General features: G+C 36.0%; 1 protein-coding gene across 1 annotated transcript; it reads left to right on the top strand.

Moving 5' to 3' along the window:
• Positions 1-2388: 2388 nt before the first annotated feature.
• MS4A5 (membrane spanning 4-domains A5) lies at positions 2389-19649 on the top strand. The gene is made up of 5 exons (XM_041727522.1): positions 2389-2541; positions 4852-4980; positions 6226-6282; positions 7448-7600; positions 19548-19649. The coding sequence occupies exons 1-5, from the start codon at positions 2389-2391 to the stop codon at positions 19647-19649; spliced, it is 594 nt and encodes a 197-aa protein (XP_041583456.1).
• Positions 19650-20947: the final 1298 nt, after the last annotated feature.

The raw sequence follows: 20947 nt of genomic DNA, 5'->3' as shown, positions 1-20947 counted from the left end.
CCAACACTTCTACTAAGATTTTCTTTTGGGTTTACATAGTTCCTTATTTTTCCTCTTTATTTCTGTTTCTATATTTCATATTTCCTGACATAATAATTTTTGTTTGTCTATTCACATAATAGAGGGAAATATGAGAAAAGTTTTTTGGAAGGTTAGAACATTCAGTGTTTGCCATCTGTGAGCCTCTCTGTTAGATAAACTTACTGCGTCATTGATTTAAGAAACCCTGCATTTCAATATCCTTCATATCTTTCTAATTAAAGGCTTTATTTTTAGGTTCTGATATATTGTGTTTTTACCTGTGTGATGTTCTGGGCAATGATTTTATTTCCCCTTTAGTCCATAGTTAAAATAATCCCCTTCCTTCATATCAAATTACCCATAACCCCTTCTGAAATATATCTGGGAAGTACACTAGGTTTTATCACCATTCATGGGATAAAATATTTATAACTTAAAAAGCAAGAGAAATTTAGAGGATCTGCAAACCCATAAACAGGTGACATCTGATCAAACTGGTTGGCTTCTACTGTCTAGAATATGACTATGGATATTTAAAAGGGGGGATATTTTACAACAGATAGAAAGATAAAAAATTTAAAAACAAAATTGAGCTTCAGCTGTAGGAAAAGAAGAGCTAGAGAAAGCACAGAGGGCCTTTCTTGGAACTTTCTAGCAAGAGAATTAGGGAAGTTGTGACAGTGAGAGTTCTGATCCCATTAACCATGAATCCAAGAACATCAATCACTTGGATCATTGTAACTTCCCTGGAATAGCCAGCAATATCAGGCTGAAGTAAAGCTTGATTTGGGAACACTGAGTAATACAGTAATATTGTACATTATTCCATAAACCACTTTAGAGTTAGAATAATTCCCAAGAAAAGAGTAGATTTTGGCAGATTGGAAAATAGAAAGAAAGCTCAAGATATGGGAAGAAAGAAATGTAAGTGCACAAATTTATCTTACCCATGTATTTTCTTAATATTTTATTTATTTATTCATGAGAGATGAGAGAGAGACACACACAGGCAGAAGGAGAAGCAGGCTCCATGCAGGAAGCCCGATGCAGGACTTGATCCAAGAACTCCAGGATCACGCCCTGGGCCAAAGGCAGGCACTAAACCACTGAGCCACCCAGGCATCCCTGAGCCTAGATACTTTATTAGCAGGAGGGCTATGGAGGTTCATAGCCACTCTGAAATACAGAAATGAGATAAAATAACTTCTGGACCAATTCAGTATGACATTTCCAAAGTTTCTATACCTAAGCCTGTAAAAATACACTGAATATTTATCTGATAAAGAACCAACCAAAATAAACTCTGAAAATAATGTAAACATAAAATGAAGCATTTAATTACCATGACTAAAATAGTAATAATAAGGGAAAATGTTAATTGCTATTATTTTTGTAATTACAATTTATTTAGCATTCATTTCATGCCAAATAGGTTATAATTCACTCATAATAGTCCTATAAGGTAACAATTATTATTCTAATTTTTAGATAAAAGATGTAATATTTTAATAAACAGGTAAGTTAATATGAATATGTAAGTTAATATATCATTTAGTCAAGACCTCATATCTAGTAAATAAAAGGGTTTGGAATTAATTCTAAGCTTCGGTGATCCAAGGATTGAGTATCTCAGAACTGTATCTCTAGAATTAGCTTGCATGAATTAAAGCATAATAAAAACTTCAAGTAATCTTTCTACCATTTGTCTTATGGCTGTTGAAACATTGTTCTAGTCCTCATGCTTAGGGAACAAGAGAGAGAGAGGAACCATCCTCATGGCCCACAGAATTCTGAAGGAAATCAAATGCTGGTTGTTTGAAGCCACTATGCTTTGAGGTGGTTTGTCCACAGCTAAAGCTAATAAAATCAGGTGGCAAAAACAAAGTAACAGGCTAAATAGATACTATGTCTACTTCAAGAAGTGGGTTACTAGTTAATTCTGAGGGCCTGAGAGGTTTTATCCCCTACCTCCTGAAGACAGAGAACTAGAATAAGTGTTCACAATACTCATTTATTTGGGAACTAAAATGTTTTCACAGATCATCTAGCTCAGCCTGATCAATGTACATCTATGGAATCTAAACCAAGAGAAGGGTGTGACTTGTCCAAGGTCACAGTGAGTTCCTGACTAAACTAGGACTACTGGGCAGGTCCTCCGACCTCCAGTCCTGGGTATTTTACTCACTAACCTTGAGATCTTGACCAGTCCTGAGATTCCATGACTTTGTGACTCTATGGTTCTATAATTCCAAGACAAAGCACAACAATGCCAGAGCTCCAGACACCCTTGGTACAGGAGAAGAACATGGTCTAGACTGAAGTACCATCAAGAACATTTTTTAATTTCAAAATATCAACTGCACCATCATGAATCCAAACACTGCACATAATCCTGTATTTCTGGTATTTCCTCCAGAGATCACTATTCCTGACGTGCAGCCAACAGACCTTCCAGCTCCAACCTTTGAGTCTAAGAGTGCTTTTCCAAAATTACTTGCTACAAAAATGAAAATCTTAGGGGTAAGTCAGATTTTCCCCAATGTATACTCTACTGCGGATGTGTTATGGACTGTTTGTGTTCCCGACAATTCATAGTTGAAACCATAATTCCAATGTAATGGTGTCTCGAGATGGGGCTTTTGGGGGTAATTCATTCATGATGGTAAAGCCCTCATGAATGAGATTAGTGCCCTTATAAAAAGAGGTCAGAGAGGTAGCTAGCTTTCTTTCCACCATGTGAAGTTACAAAAGGGAAGTCATCAGTCTGCAACCCAGAAGGGGTCTACTCCAGAACCTAATCATGCTGACACCCTGATCTCAAACTTTCAACCTCCAGAATCACGAGAAATAAGTTTCTGTTGTTTATAAGCCACCCAGTCTATGAACCATGGGCTTAATCAGCCACCTCAGCAGGGTATTATAGATTCCAAAACTTTGCAATAGAAGCTAAACTAGGATGGGAGATGGAGGGGGGAAGAAAAAGGAAAGAAATATCTAGTGGCACAATGTTTCAAGGTAATTCCAACTTTTATTTCCATTCAATTCAGGAAGTATGTGTCATATTTCTAAACCAATTGTGTACAAGGGTCTATGGAGAGGAAAATACAAAATGAATAAGCCAAAATCCCTGGGTTCTTGAAGGTTGCAGTTAAAGTAAAAATCTCCAAGCTGACCATCTAGGAGTTTTTTCCTAGTCAAGTTCAGAGAAAATCAAGTAAAAGTCAATAGATCAGATTTTATATCCTGGGTTATTGAGTCTACAGTTCTACATTTTCTCAATCAAAACTCAGAATTCATTTTCACAATATGATATGATATGTTTATATGTGGGGCTTTTGCAGAAAATCCCCTTAATACTGTAAATGCTCACCTCCCCATCTACCTATTTCATGAATATTAATTATCTTTTTCAGAAAATGTGATTCAGTATGTTTAAAGTTATGATAGTGCCTATATCTTACAAAATATTTTATCTTTCAATCCCAAGGCTTCAAGAATAGAAAATAGAAAGAAATGTACTTTTTCCCGGGGTGGAGGGTGAAGAAAGATGGCCCACTGGCATACAGAAAAGGACCACCAGTCTAAACTGCTTTAGTATCTATTCAAATATAATGGTACTGAAACTTCTGCTAGAGTTCAAATTGCTTTAACAAATATGGATTAAACTGTGCAAAAAATATGTTAGATACTATGGGGGTTACAGAAATAAAAATGACCTAGTTTATCTCATTGAGGAGAATAAATACATAATTTAGAAATAATAAAGTAATATTTAGAAATAATAAAATAACAATATTAAACATCACATTTAAATATAGCATCTAACAAGAGCCACAAATGGTTGAGGGTGAGGGGCAGGAGAACCCAGAGGGGAAACAGTTACTTCTATCTGAAAGCAATGAGACAGGGCAGCCCGGGTGGCTCAGAGGTTTAGCGCTGCCTTCCCTCCAGGGCGTGATCTTGGAGACCTGGGATCCCGTCCCAGTCGGGCTCCCTGCATGGAGCCTGCTTCTCCCTCTGCCTGTGTCTCTGCCTCTCTCTCTCTCTCTCTCTCTCTCTCTCTCTCTCTCTCATTTTCATGAATAAATAAATAAAATCTTTAAAAAAAATAAAAATTATAAGCAATGAGACAATGCCATGGCAAATTCAGTACTTAATCTGAACCCTGAATCAGTGATGGAATTTTAATAATGAAAAGGACACAAGGAAAGAAGAATAGAGATAGAGAAAGATAGATAGAGAAAGCATCATGGTAGCATAGTTTGGGAATGGCAAAAGAGCAAATTAGACTTGAAAGATTTAATGGGATTAAAAGACAAAACAGAATACCTACTGTTTTCTATAGTGATACATCCCCACCAACGGTGCACCCCATCCTCACCAGCACCTGCTATCTTGTCTTTTCGATGATAGCCATTTTAATGTGAGGTCCTATCTCTTTGAGGTTTTGATTTGCACTTCTGTCCTGCTTGGAGAGCTTGACATGGACCTCTCAGCCTAACCTGGAGATTCTATTCAGTAAGTATGGTATATAGGATATAGGGCCTGAGAGTCTGCATCTCTCATTCTCAGGTGATCCTAATGTTACCGATCCCTGGGTTACATTTGCCAGAGCATTGATCTAGATCGTTTTACCTGTTACCAAATATAAGATAAAAGAATCAAGAAAGCACCTGGGAGAATCACGAAGGGGTTTCCACTATCCTCCCCTTATTTATAAAACAAGGTAATTGTCAAATCCTTTTAACTAAAAGAAGATTGTGTACATTTTTTGAAAGGTAACCTACTATTCCGCTTTTTCCTTACCATGACTTTTCTCTCTATTTACAGGCTATGCAGATCCTATTTGGAGTGATGAACTTTTCTTTTGGAGTCATTTTCCTTTTCACTCTGGAAAATCCATACCCAAGGTTCCCCTTTATATTTATTTCAGGATATCCGTTCTGGAGCTCTGTGTTGGTGAGTATAGTCAATGAGTTCAATTTGAAGCCATGCCAACAGGGAATCTAGGGAATTCTTAACCACAAAATGAGCTGCATTCGGTTATATGATACGCTTGAAAAGATAATATAAAAATCAACTTTGCTGGAATTATTTCCCCATTAATTCATCAGAATTGCTGATGTCCCATCAGTCCTGAAGTTCCTTTGGGAATATGCCCTTGGGTTTTGATGTCATTTGTCCATTCATTCATTCAAAATGAGTTGATATTTATTATAAGCCACATACATAGAGGAAGGCAAAGAGGATCCAAAGGTTAATAATACATGAACCCTCACTATGAAAGATGTAATGAAGTTTCCTCAAAAAATTAAAAATAGAATTACCATATGATCCAGCAATTCCACTTCTGGGAATATATCCAAAGGAAATGAAAACCCTATGTCAAAGATATATCTACACCTCCATGTCTAGAGCAGCATTATTCACAAAAGCCAACCCCTCGACAATTAATGGATGATAAACAAGTATGTCTATATATGTGTGTGTGTGCATATATATTATATACTTTATATGTATACATACACATAATACATATTATATTACATATATACATACACACATGAATACATACACATATATTTAGGATTGTTTTCAGAATTGCAGGCATATTAGTTAGGAGAACATACTGGATTGCAAATGGTGTGAAAGGTGTTTCTTGTAAGAATGACAGAATCTGGGGCCCCTGGACGGCTTAACGGTTGAGCGTCTGCCTTGGGCCCTGGTCATGACCCTGGGGTCCTGGGATCGAGTCCCACGTCAGGCTCCCTGCATGGAGCCTGCTTCTCCCTCTGCCTGTGTCTCCACTTCTCTCTGTGTGTCTATCATGAAGAAATAAATTTTAAAAAATGAATGACGGAATCTGATCTTATTGGTTGTGAAACTGGTTTGACACCTGTGTGTCATTTCAGAGCTGAGTCCACAACAGCTATACAAAGAAGGTGTATAAGAAAACTAAAGCCAAGTAAAGCTTTAAAAAAAAAATCCCATGTTCAAATAGTTAAGGCTAAAATAATTTCTAGTCCAGCAATTAGTCCGCTAATTATTTGCTGACAATATTATGAGGCATCTGTGCTCACTGCTCTGGATCATGTGAGCTAGGAAGGTAGGAATGCAAAAGAAACAAAGGGATCCTATTCTCTGAGAACTCTTTAATTTCAGTTAAGCAAGCCTATCACTGAGATTATTTATTCTTTTTAATAGTTCATTAATTCTGGATCCTTCCTAGTTGCACTGGAAAGAAAACCCACAGGAACTCTGGTGAGTTACATTTTGTCCTTTACTAAAAATTTGCAACTCTGAAATAATTGATTTTCACCTCGAAAATGAATTTGGAAAATCATTAACCCACTATAATTCCACAAACTGTCAAGTACTGACACCAATCAAGGGCATTTGTCTCTTGTCCATAGAATTATAAAACACTAGTGCCAGAAGAGTTTTCTAGGTTATCCAGTTTCTTATTTTATATATGAAAACACTGAGGCATAGAATAAATGCCAAGTTCCTAAACCAAATGGTGAAATGGGTCTCAATATTCCAGTAACTCATTCATTCATTTTTTCTGTATTTTTGGTGTCACCTCATGCCAGACACTTTGAAAGGCACTAGTGTGACTCGCAGACACACTGTGAAGACAACCTAGTTAAATCTTAAAAGCAGGGGATCCCTGGGTGGCGCAGCGGTTTAGCGCCTGTCTTTGGCCCAGGGCGCGATCCTGGAGACCCGGGATCGAATCCCACATCGGGCTCCCGGTGCATGGAGCCTGCTTCTCCCTCTGCCTGTGTCTCTGCCTCTCTCTCTCTCTCTCTCTCACTGTTTGCCTATCATAAATAAATTAAAAAAAAATTTAAAAAAAAAATCTTAAAAGCAGAAGTTCAAAATAAATAATACAGTGTTAATAATGCAAAATTTTAACTTACAGATAAATCATAAGTAGAATATTTTTACTTTTCTCAATGAATCAAATATTAATCAATTAATCAACAATCCAATAAATTATTTCCAACACAGGACTTCTCCTGTAGGTTTGAAGTTTTAGGAAAAAATAAAAATTGCAAAAATATACAGTGTTTAGTTAAACAGAGTCATAAAACAAAAATGTAAGTAGGTCATGACTTTTACCAGAGCATCAATGTGGCTACGCCTAAGTACCTCTTTTGTTCAGTATGCATCCCTCCCCGCAACTAAATGGGAGTTAACTTAGGTACAGATTGTGGGAGATGGAAGGGTTATTAAAAGTTCACTGGATTCCCGCATTCTGTGTCTGGGAGCCTGAAGCCCAAAGGGATGAAGTGTCACACCCATAGGATCACACAACTGCTTTGTGGCATTGCAGTGCTGTGACTAAAATCCTCTCTCCATCCAGTCTCCCTCACCGTTGCTTTGTGTGTAGACACAATGTCATGATCTTCATCTCTTTCAGGTGAAGATGAGCCGAATAATGAATTTTCTTAGTGCCCTGGGAGCAACAGCTGGAATCATTCTCATTTCATTTGGTCTCATTCTAGATCAACACTACTTTTGTGGCTATATTCAAACAACTAGTCAGTGTCAAAGCATTGCTACCCTATTCATTGTAAGTATACTGCTTTTTTTTTTTTATGGCAAGGAGTAATAGGTGTATTCATCGTAAAAGTTTATTAGCATCCAATCAGCAAAATCCAAATAATGTTGTGGGCACATATATTTTCTTTTATTTACAAACATTTACAAAAAATCATAATTTCTGATGGGTTATACCAGGCATTGTGGAATAGAAAAATAAACACATTACAACCCTCCACTTTTAGGAATTCACAGATGAGTAGAGAAGATAAAACATGTACACCAATTAGTATAATGTAAAAGAGTGCTATAAGAAGAAAACTACAGGTATAGCAGTATGGTAGTAATTCATAGTCTCAGATGTACATTAGAATTGTGAGTGTTTTTATGGTTTTGGTTTTAGATTTAATATTTAGACTAGACTTCTGATTAAACATGGTATATACTGAAAACAGGCATTTAATCCTGCTCTTTACAAAACACCACTAATACTAGTTTAAGGAAATGTAAAAAATGTAAATCTATGTGGAAAGAAAAAATAATCAACAAGATCCATCAAAATCTGCCAACAAAGCTGGAGAGTCATCACCTAAGGAAAAGGGAGTCCACATCGAAGTAAAATCAAAGTTGCAAGAGCAGATATCCTTCCTCATCTTTTTCCTGTATTTAGAAGGAAAACATATTGTCTTCCATCATTAAGTATGATGTTGACCCAGGGTTTTTTTAGATGGACTTGACCAGGTTGAAGAAGTTTTTTCTCTTCCCAGTTTGTTGAACATATTCATGATGTGTGTTGAATTTAGTGAAATACTTTTTCTGTATCAACTGAGATGATGATATGGTTTTTGTCCTTTGTTCTATTGTTATGATGCATTGCACTAATTGACTTTTTTATCTTAAATAAACTTTACATTCCTGGTATAAATCCTTCTCAGTCATGCCATATAATTTTCTTTAAATGTTGTTGGATTCGACTTTCTAGTATTTTGTTAAGGATTTTTGCATCTATATTTATAACGGATATTGACCTATAGTCATCTTTTCTTGTGCTGACTTTATTTGTGTCTGGTTATTACTGGCATTATAAAATGAGTTAGAAAACATTGCTTCCTGTGATACTTTTTGGCAAATTTGATTAAAATGATATGAAACTTTCCTTAAACATTTGGAAGTCTTCACTGGTGAAATCTCCTGGGTCTGGGCTTTTCTTTGTGGGAAATTGTAAGAATTATCTGTTATCAGTATATTTAGATTTCCTATTTCTTCTTGATCAGTTTCAGGAGTTTGTCTCTTATTGTCAGCATGAATGAATGAAGAAACATGACAATATTGATTTTCAAGAAAGCTGTCTTGGTAGTATTATGTTAGTAGGATTGTCTACCAAATAATCTAAAACCTTAAATTAGCACAGAGGAGATAAAATAGCTGAGAGGATGATCCAATCACCATCAATGGCATTGGTCATCTTGAGGGAGGGTAGTTTTATTTCAGTCATCTTGAGTGGAGCAGTCTAGTTCTTAATTCTGAGGAGCTTGGGCCACCTGTGTATTAGGTGTCCTATCATTTGGACCATTTACTTTTGTAAAGTTACTAGAGGACTACAGCTTAATATCTGTAATAAGTGTGGTAGCGTGGAAGTAGTGGTGGTGATTTTAGTAAGACCTTATCCAATGAGGCTTAAGTGTACTCTTTCTCTGATATTTCCAAAATAACCAATCACCTGTCTAAGGTGACAAAGAATGAATAATTAGATGGCTGGCAAGGGAAAGTAGTCCACATCTGCTAGTGGAAAAAGAAAAAGACAAATTTATTTTATAATCAGAGTCATCAGGATGAAAGTCAAATCATTCACTGAGATACAGTACAGAATTAATTTCTGAGAATTTAGTCAATGATTACCAGGAAGTAAGAAGATAATAGGGATAGTGAAGGCCTTGGAAAATCCAAAGCTTTTCTGACAAGAAATCAGTAACCTACAACAGAGGGAATATGTGAAGAAGAGTCTCTCTTACAGCAAATTTCCTACATATAGACAAGACTGGAGAAGGTTCTTATAAGACTTTAATGATTAATCCAAGATAATTGGTCCTAGACAAGATACTGTTCAAAGAACATTTTACTTATTACTCCTGGTGGCAAGCTAACAACACATAACTCCTTCCCTGGGATTTATTTTTATAGATTGGCAAAAATATAAATAAAAGGCAGATGAATAGACAGGATAGTTAGTGGCAAAGTTTTGGCAGACCATCTTTTTCTTCACCACCACTCCATCAAGGGAAAAGAAAACAAGAGCAGATGTAAAGAGATAATGAAAAAGTCCTGGGAAACCTGATTCCTAGGACAAATAAATTAAACCCTACTCAATAAAAAGTGCTAGACTTACCTCATCACCATGAATGTGCAAACCCTGGACTGGGCTGCTCACAGGTAGTCAGTGGAATCACCAATAAATGAGTCAACAGACTAGAACCTTAATTGTGAGGAGTCTGGCTAGACCTCTCTGGGGCCTCTGTGACTATCTAGCACTGTCAAAGACCACCAGGAAAATCAGTGACAATTAAAAGCTGAATTTATTAAATTTGGTGATCAAGGGGGAACATAGGGTCTCAGACACAATAGGGGGAAACAGAAAAGGGCATTTATAGGGTTTCATCATCTGGAATAGTCATAAGGCAATTTTAGGGGACAGTAACAGTAGCCTGGAAAGGAAATGGTTAGATTTGCAAACTAGACAAGTTACAGGGACAGTCAATGGTCTAATTTTTGGAAAACATGAATTCACATGGAAGTACCATTAAAAGATTTCTCTGTGGCCTTATTTTGACATGAAGCTCTGAGACATCTTATGTTAAAATCTTGAACTTAGATATTTAGTCTTGTGTGTATATATATATATATATCCTTTTGCACTTTATCAATTTGTTGAGTCAAAGTACAGTTATTTTTCAAATCATGGGGATTTTTTTCTTTATCAATTCCCAGTAATCTTATCTAAAACTAAAACAAAAACTAAATTACCAAAAGGAAAAAGTAGAAGCAACTGGACTGACACCTAACTTCTCAAAAGCAACAATAAAAGCCACAAAACTGAACAATATCTTCAGTGTTCTGAAAAAAATAACTGCCAACCAATAACCTATCATTTACTGCTCATTGTTGTGAGCTATAAAAAAGAATGAAATTTTGCCATTTGCAATGGCATGGATGGAACTAGAGAGTACTATGCTAAGTGAAATCAGTTGGTCAGAGAAAGACAAATACCACATGATTTCACTCACATATGGAATTTAAAAAACAAAACAGATGAATAAAGGAGGAAAATAGAGAGGCAAACCAGGAAATAGATTTCTAACTGTAGAGGACAAACTGAGGGTCGGTGGAAGGAAGTGGGCAGGGGATGGGCTAAGTAGATAATGGGCATGAAGGAGGGCACTTGTGATGAGCACTGGGTGTTGTATATAAGTGATGAATCACTAAATTCTACTACTGAAACCAGTATTACACTACATGTTAACTAACTAGAACTTAAAGAAAAACTTGGAACAAAAAAATGAAAAGAAAAATCCTTACAAAAATGAAGTGAAGAATTTTTAGAGATACAAAAATTGAATTTTCCCCCTGCAGACTAGCATTAAAGGAATGATAAGGAATGAACTTCAAATAGAAAGAAAATGATAATACAATGAGATGCAAGAAGGAATGAAGAACAAAGAATGAGATAAATGTGTGGACAAATACAAGTAAATACTTCTTGTGTAATGCAGTAATAACAATATATACTGAGATTTAAAATAAAGTAGTTAAAATGCCAGTCAGTCATTAACATATAAGTAAGTGAGAAGGGAGCAAATGGTGTTTTAGCTATTTGTGTTTGCTAATGGCCTGAGTTTTCCCTGAGAAGAAGGTGAAGGTTTGAAGAACTTTAAACTTTGATATATATTTTTTAAAGATTTTATTTATATATTCATGAAAGACACACAGAGAGAGGCAGAGACATAGGCAGAGGGAGAAGCAGGCTCCATGCAGCGAGCCTTATGCGGGACTCAATCTCAGGACCCCGGGATCATGACCTGAGCTGAAGACAGATGCTCAACCACTGAGCCTCCCAGGTGTCCCTAGACTTTGATATGTTTTAATAATGGTATAGATATACTTAGTCTACTCTACCCAACAACCAAAAATACACATTTTTGTAACACATAACCAACAAAGGATGACTATATATTGCTAAATATATGAATTCCAGATAAATACCAAGATTGAAGTCCTAGTGTATGTTCTTGTGCAATAAAACAATAAACAATGATAAAAATAATTTCAAAAGTCCCTATGTGGTAAGATATTAAGAAGTATGCATTAAAGTAATTATTGGATAAGGGAAGAAATCATAATATAAATCCAAAGATGTTCTGAAATGAAATCTCAAAAACTTGAGGGCAGAAGGTAAAACAGTGCTTTTAAGATAATTCATAGTTTAGAAATGTAGGTACTATAAAATATGAAACTTTGAAAATAATGGTTCAAATATTAATCTCAGAGATTAAAGGAGAGAAAACAGGAAAAATTCTTGTTCCAAAGGAAGAGGAACAAAAGAATTAATATATAATGACAAGAGCAGAAATTAGTAAAAAAAAAAAAATCATGCACACATTAGAATGGATCAAAATAACCAACAACTGGTTTACTGAAAATAGTATAAACATACAAATGCTTTTTTCTGGTTACAACAGAGTAGTTTATATCAGAACATCTTTCTAGTGAAAACCACTTTTATTAAAAGCTTATTAAAATGACAAAAAAATTCTGTTTGAATACACACGAAAGAAACCATGGCAGCCAGAATTTAAAGTGCAAGGAATGTGTAAAACTTGGACACGTTGAAAAGGACCCAAAATTCTCCATTGCTTTCCTCCACAAGTTATTTGCCTACACCTAAGATGTATAGGATGCAAAGCTCAAAGGCCAAGTTGTTAGGAAGGTAAGAGGCTAAAAGGCCAAGAAGAGATTTCAGAAGTCATGCAGTGCTGGGGACACACACACATTGTCCACTGAGAGGAAGGGTGGAGTCTGGTAAACACCCCAAAATTTCACTTATGAAGAAAGATACATCCTAGAACTAAGGACAAAGGAAACAGACCACTCACCCAAAAACTGAAATTCATCCTTGAATTATTTTGATCATAGTTACCTTCCCTTAATATGTCAGGTGAAAGAAAATTAAATCTTCCCCAGAGAAAGAATACAACTTAGAATTCCTACCATTTTTTGCATACTATGTCTATTACTAGGAATAAAACAAAACAAAACAAATTAGTCATGTCAGAAGATAGGACAGAAGGTCTGAGACACAAAACCACAATAATCGGGGCGCCTGAGTGGCATAGTTGGTTCAGCGTCCAACTCTTGATTTCGGCTCAGGTCAGGATCTCAGGGTCCTGGGATGGAGCACACATCAGGGGTCTGTGCTCAGGAGTCTGCTTCGGGATTCTTTCTCTCCCTCTCCCTCTGCCCCTCATTCACAACCGCAAATAAATCTTTAAAAAATAATCAATGATAGAAACCACTCAGAGGTGACCCAGATGGTGGAATCATCAGATATCTTGACAATAAATATGGCTGTTATGTCCAAGAGAGAAGAGAACAAGTTAGAGAATATTACAGGACACTGACACTGATTAGATAGAAGTCATTGGAATGTAGAGAACTGAACTATGGCAACCGAAACTAAGCACTCAGCAGCTGGGGCAAACAGCATACTAGACGCATCAGAAGCACACAGGAAGAGAATCAGTGTAAAATATGAAGACTAATGCCTGTAAAGAAGAAAATTATATAAAATATTTGAAAGAGGGGCACCTGGTGACTCAGTCGGTTAAGGATTTGCCAGGGTCCTGGGATTAAGCCCTGAGTCAGTCTCTCTGCTCAGTGGGCAGCTGACTTCTCCCTCTCCCTCTCCCTCCTGCTCCTGTGCTTTCTCTCCTCTCTCATTTTTTCTATCTGAAAAAAACAAATAAAAATTAAAAAGAAAAAATATATATATATATATCAGGAAGAACAAACATAAGAGACATACAGAGCAGAACAGAAAAAATGTGCCCTATATACAATTGAAGAACAGCAGGAGAGAAAATGAAAATGTAACACAGGCCAATGCTCACAGAGACAATGGCTGATGATTTTGTAAAACACAAGACAGGAACCACAAATAGGAAAATACAAGGAAAACTACCTAAAGCACATGATACTCAGCTTGCTGTGGGGAGATGATAGATAGATAGATGATGATAGATAGATAGATAGATAGATAGATAGATAGATAGATAGATATAGATGACAGCAAAACTGCAAAAGAAACTGGGGGTGGAGATGGAGGTGAATACATTACATTCAAAGGAACAAAGATAAGTTTCTAACTGACTTTGCACTTGGAGGCCTGACAGAGGCCAGAAAGCATTGGAATGACATTGTAAAATGCCAAAATAAAATACTGCCAATTGGAATTCCGTGTGCAATGAAAATATTCTTTAAAAGTAAAGTTGATTATTAAAAAAATAAAAAATAAATAAAAGTAAAGTTGAAGTAAAGATACCAGACTAAGAAAAACTGAAAACAATTGGCATTAACAAATTAGTCCTGAATACACTGATTACTAGTAAGAATACTTAATTAGTAATCAAAAACCTCCCACAAGAAAAATCCAAAACGAGATGGCTTCACTGGCGAATTCTACTAAAAATTTAAAGAAGAATTAGCACCAATCCCTAAAATCTTACAAAAAATAGAAAAGGAGGGTCCAAAATCATTTTATAAGCCCAAGATTACTCATATAAAAGCCAGACAAGTACACTATAAGAAAAGAAAATTGCAAGCCAATATCCCGGATGAACATAGATGCAAAAATCTTCAACACATTATTAGCAAAATGAAATTAATAGCTTATTAAAAGTCTTATGTACTATTATCAAGTGGCATTTATTCCAGGGATGTACATATGGTTCAACATACACAAATCAATAAATGTGATATATCACATTAACACAATGAACAATTAAAATCATCAGACCATCTTAATACATGAAGAAAAAGAATCTGACAAAATTCAACATGAAAAAAAAAATTCTCAACACACTGAGATAAAGGAGCATACCTCAACATAATAAAGGCATGCATGACAAGCCCATCGCTAACATACTAAACAGTAAGAAGCCAAAAGTTTTTATTCTAAAATCAGGAACAAGACAAGGATGCCTACTCATAATTTCTATTCAACCTAGTACAAGAAGTCCTAGCCAGAGCAACTGGGGCGAAGAAAAAGAAAGAAGAAAGAAAGAAGAAAGAAAGAAAGAAAGAAAGAAAGAAAGAAAGAAAGAAAGAAAGAAAGAAGAAAGAAAGAAGAAAGAAAGAAAGAAAGAAAGAAAGAAAGAAAGAAAGAAAGAAGAAAGAAAGAAAGAGAAAGAAAGAAAGAAGAAAGAAAGAAAGAAAGAAAGAAAGAAAGAAAGAAAGAAAGAAAGAAAGAAAACAGAAAAAAAAAAAAAACAGAAGAGGAGAGACACCTGGGGCTCAGCGGTTTAGCGCCACCTTCCGCCCCGAGCGTGACCCCGGGGTCCTGGGATCAAGTCCCGCACCCGGCTCCCTGCATGGAGCCTGCTTCTTCCTCTGCCTCTGGCTCTGTCTCTCTCTGTCGGTGTCTCTCATGAACAAATAAAATCTTAAAAAAAAGAAAAGAAAACAGAAGAGGAGAAATGCATCCAAGTCAGAAAGGAAGAAGTAAAAATGTCTCTGTTTGCAGAGGACATTAATTATACCTAGAAAAACCTAAAGACTCCATCAAAAAAATACTAGAACTAAGAAAATAAATTCAATTAGAATGCAGGATGCAAAAATCAATATACAAAAAATAGTTGCACTTCTATACACTAATAAAGAGCTATGAGAATGAAATTAAGAAAATAATCATATATACAATTGCATAAAAAATGTTATTTAGGAATAAATTTAATCAGGAAGGTGAAAGATCTGTACACTGAGAACTGTAAAACATTGATGAAAGAAATTGAAGGCACAAATGGGAAGATGTCTCCTATTCATGGATTGGAAGGATTAATATTGTTAAAATGTCCATACTACCCAAAGCAATCTACAGATTTAATGCAATCCCCATCAAAATGCCAATGGCATTTTTCTCAGAAATAAAAAATAGTCCTAAAATTTTATGGAACCACAAAAGATTCCAAACAGCGAAAGCAATCTTGAGAAAGAAAAACAAAGCTGAAAGCATCACATTTCCTGATTTCAAACAATGCTACAAAGCTTTAATTTTCAAAACAGTATGGTATTAGTAAACAGACACAGAGATTAGTCGAATTAAGAGTCCAGAAATAAACCCATGCATATATGGTCAGTTAATTTGCAACAAAGGAGTCAAGAATATACGATGGGGGAAAGGATAGTCTTTTCAATAAATAGTATGAGAAAAATTAAACAGCCACACACAAAGAAATGAAACTTGATCACTATCTTATACTACACACAAAAATCAATTCAGATCCTGTAAGACCTAAAACCACAAAACTCCTAGAAAAAAACTCAAGTAGTAAACTATTTGATATCTGTGTTGGTAATGATTTTTTTAATTTGACACCCAAAGCAAAAGCAACAAAAGCAAAATAAACAAGTCGGACTGTATCAAACTAAAAAGCTTCTGCACAACGAAGGAAATCATTAGTAAAGTGAAAATTCAGTCTACAGAATAGGAGAAAGTATTTACAAATCATATATCTAATAAGTAGAATATATAAAGCACTTGTACAACTTGATAGCAAAAAAAAATCCAATTAAAAAATAGGCAGAGGATCCGAATAGACATTTTTTCAAGGAAGACATAACAGATGACTAACAGGTACATGAAAAGATGCTAGTATCCTAAGTCATCAGGAAGATGCAAATCACACCACAATAAGAGATCACATCTGTTAGAGGGCTTTTACCAAAAAAAGACAAGAAATAACAAGTGTTGGTGAGGTTGCAGAGGAAATGGAATTGCACACTGTTGGTGAGAATGTAAATTAGTGCAGCCACTGTGGAAAACAATATGGACAGTCCTCAAAAAATAAAAAAAAAAACTACTATGTAATTCAGTGATTCGACTTCTGAGTATTTTTCAGAAACAATAGAAAACACTAACTCAAAAAGATATGAACACCTTCATAGTCATCGCAGCATTATTTACAATAATCAAAACATGGAAACAAATTAAGCGTCCATCAATGGATGTATATGTGCTGCAGCAACAAGAAAGAAGGAAATCCTACCATTCGAAACAACATAAATGGACTTTGAAGCTATGCTACATGAGATCTCCATCTGACTAGATGGAGGAAGACAAATACTGTACAATATCACTTACATGCAGAATCTTAAAAAGCCACATTCATAAAAACAGAGTGGAAGAGTGTTTACCAGGGGCTGTAGGGTGGAGAATTTGGACGGATGTTTGTCAAAGAGTACAAGCTTCTAATTAGAAGATGGGTAAGTTCTGGAGATCTAATGTACAGCATTGTGTTTAGTGTTAAAAAATACTGTACTATATACTTCAATGTTGCAAAGATATTAGATCTTAAATTGTTCCCGTTACAAAAAATGAAATGATAATTGTGACATGAGCAAGATATTAGCTAATGCCACAACGGTAATCATATTGCATATATAAATGCTTCAAATCCACATCCTGCATGCCTTAAATTTACACAATGCCATATGTCAATTATATCTCAATTAAAAAAAAAAAAGAAGGTACATCTGGGTGGCTCAGTGGTTGAGCTTCTGCCTTTGGCTCAGGGTGTGATCCTGGGGTCCTGGGAGTCTCACATCGGGCTCCCTGCAGGGAGCGTGCTTCTCCCTCTGCCTGTGTCTCTGCCTCTCTCTGTGTGTCTCTCATAAATAAATAAAATCTTTCATAAAAATTAAATCAATTAAAAGTTTAAAAAAACAAGAAAAGAGAAGGATAGGATGCATAAATCTGACTGGAAATCCATATCCAGAATATATTAATCACTGCTGAATATCAATAATAAAAAAAACCTAAAAAATGAGTAGGACTTGAACAAGCATTTTGCAAAGATTGATACGCCAACTGCCAGTAAGCATGTAAAAATGTGCTCAACATTATTAGTTACCAGAGGAATGCAAATTCAAAATCACAATGTTTGTATGCTCACCAGAACGACTAATGAAAAGGACTAGCAAAAGCAAATGTTGGCAGGAATGCGAAGCAAATGGAATTCTTACACATTTTTGGTGGGAATGTAAAATGGCTCAATCACATTAGAAAACTCTTTGGTAATTTTTATCAAGATTAACCAGGCCTATTTTATGTCTCGACGATAGAGACAAGAATGTTCACAGAAACCTATTCATAACAGTTAAAAACTAGAAACAATTCAAATGTCTATCAACAACAGAGTGGCTAAAGAAACGGATAATTCGAACAACAGAATACTACTTAGTAATAAAAAAGAGAACAAACTGCTGATACATGCAACAGCATGGATGAATCTCAATCCATTATGCTGGCAAATTCAGATACAAAAATGTACAGGCAAAGTTAATAAATGGTGTTAGAAATCAGAATAGTGGCTGCCTCTGGATGGGTAGGGGGTTGACTGGGAAGGGACACAATGGGAATGTATAATATATATTGATCTAGAAATCAAAAAAAGGATAAAACATATATATTTATATATAAAATCTGGTATGGTAAAATAAGTGGAAAATATTTTTAAAGCAGATAACAGCAACTTCAATGCTTTTACATACAAAGAATGAATATAACTGACAAAAAGCCAAGAACACAATTTTAAAAATGGACAAAATCATGAGGAAGGAATTTACAAAAATGCAAATGTGGTGGCTGAATCTACTCAGAGTGATGCCCGAATTCACTAGTAGCCAGAGAAATGTGAATCAAATTGATAGTGGACAAAGATACATTTATTAGTTTGGCAAAAATTAAAGCTATAAAAATTGTCACAGGTAGGGAAATGGTGAAAAGGATGTTCCTATGTATCGGTGGCAGAAATCTGAAATGTTACTATCACATTGGAAAGCAAGGAGGCATTTACTTATATGAAAGATATCCAGGTAGCTATCTCCAAAGCAGTTAGACACCTACACATAAGGGCGTGTGTACAAGAATATTATTCTTAATGCAACAGAAGAGGAGGAAAAGGAAATAAATTATTTCCTGTCACTAAAGAATAAATGACTTAAGGCAACTATACAGTGAGATATGATTATGTAGCCATTAAAAACCATGTGACTCTAAAATAAACAGTATTTCAACCTATAGTCAGAACATAGAGACAGAGACAGTTACCCACATGGACCTTCACAGAGTCTCCCTGGCAAAACACTAGTGTGTCCTGCGTCTGGGCCCCAACAAGGTGTGTCCTACCGCACTCTCTGTTGCCAGGCTGCACAGCATTTTGAAGGTCCCCGGCAGCGATAAAAGGAACAGAAGATGCTACTATTCACCTACGCTTCTTCATGTGCATCTTTGTCTACATGTTCCTCTTTTGTCTGGGCCTGTAGGGGTTTCCCCCTCTTTTTCTTTCTTTTTCTACTTCTGCTTCTATTTTTTCCCTATTTCTTAACCTTTCTTTCTCCTTCAACAGACCACCTTTTGACATTATCGCTTTGTATTGAGTATATTTATGAAATGGGGCATTTCTGGAATATGGTATAGAAAGTGGATTGTTTTGCATGACTTTCTCTAAGAAAATCATGTGCTGTGCTATCCTGTGCTGAAGCGACTGTAAACTCTCATGATCCTCCAGCATTTTACTTCCTAAGCATCAGAGACACTTGAGACTTGTGGGAGACCCTTTCTTACCTGGGTGTTGCTACCTCATTGTCATCAGAAAAACCATTATTGTGCTAATGCCATGATTCTTTTTTCCCCCCTTCTTCTGTTACAGGGAATTTTGATTATGTTGATGGCCTTCAGCATTATTGAATTATTCATCTCTCTGTCTTTCTCAATTATGAGGAGACACTTTTATTGTTATGATTGTGACTAATGCTGCTGAATATCACCTTGGGAATAAAGATGTGTTATATCATCAAGAGGTGAATCATGTTTGTGAGAAAAAGCCAGAAGGAATGTGGAATCTTAAGGCTGGCAACTGTCTGAACCAAAGGGGAGTGACTTAAGAAAGAGTGTTGGGTCTGGGTATATTTTGGCTGATGAAACACATCCCGCCTCTTTGCAAAGCCATCTCTTCCTCTCCCCAAATCACATGGTCATCTTGGTGCCACCTCCTCTGTTAGTCATGCATTCATTGAACTGAAGGGCGGCAAGATAGTGTTGCCACTGTACAGAGAAATGAACCAAAGCCCACGGTGTGGAGTGACCAGGCCCGTAACATTTCCTGCCGATTTCTCCAAGAGACTCTACGGCTCCTACTCCATGGTTGTGTGGAAAGAGAGTCGGTTGGAAGAACGGCTTGGCCTGCAGGTTTTACTGTTAAAATCAGTGTTAGCCACTCAACCAGAAGAGTAACGAGAAGGGCGTATATTGGGGAAATCACTATAATATCCCATGTGCTGCACTAAGTATGTTATGTGTATTACTCATTTAACCTCACAAAATATCTAAGAGGTGAATTTTATTATCATACACATTTCATGGACAAGGAGCCTGAAACCAAGAGAAGGTAAATAAAGTGCCCCAGGTGGCAAAGGCTGCCATGGCGGGGCCATGATCTCAACAGGCAGTCTGGCTCCAGAGCTCAGGGCTTTAATGCCCACGCAGACATACCAACATGTCCTAGACTCTTGGTCTCAGAACACCTTTAAAACTCTGAAAGAAGTATTGAAGCTCATCACACATTAATACAAGTAACATTTTTAAACATAACTGTTATTTTCCAAAATAAAAATTAGTGTGAAGAGTGGCACTGATACATAGTTTTATAAATCTCCTTTTTTAGGTTACTTAACATTCCTTTACTTTTATTTTTAGGTGTTTTTAGTTACAGTTTATATACAAACAAATGCACACATTTAACGTATATGTACTCCTCTGCTGCCAGTACCACAACCGAGGTCCTTAAGCATATCCGTCAGCTCCAATATTTTTTTGTGTTCTTTTGTGGGGTTTCCGTTTCCTGATGAGAACACTTAACATGAGAACTATAACATATTCTAGAGTGTACAATTCTGTATTATTAACTAAGTACTCAGTGGTACAGTGGACCTCTAGAATTTACTCATCTTACTTAACAAAACTTTACACCCATTGAAAAGCAAATGCCAATTTAACTTTACTGCACTTTCAAATCACTAGATGAACTTTAATAGCCTCCCAATACTCACA

This window comes from Vulpes lagopus, chromosome 13 (assembly GCF_018345385.1).
Source record: "Vulpes lagopus strain Blue_001 chromosome 13, ASM1834538v1, whole genome shotgun sequence".
Lineage (NCBI taxonomy): Eukaryota > Metazoa > Chordata > Mammalia > Carnivora > Canidae > Vulpes > Vulpes lagopus.
This window is presented reverse-complemented; position numbering and strand designations above follow the sequence as displayed.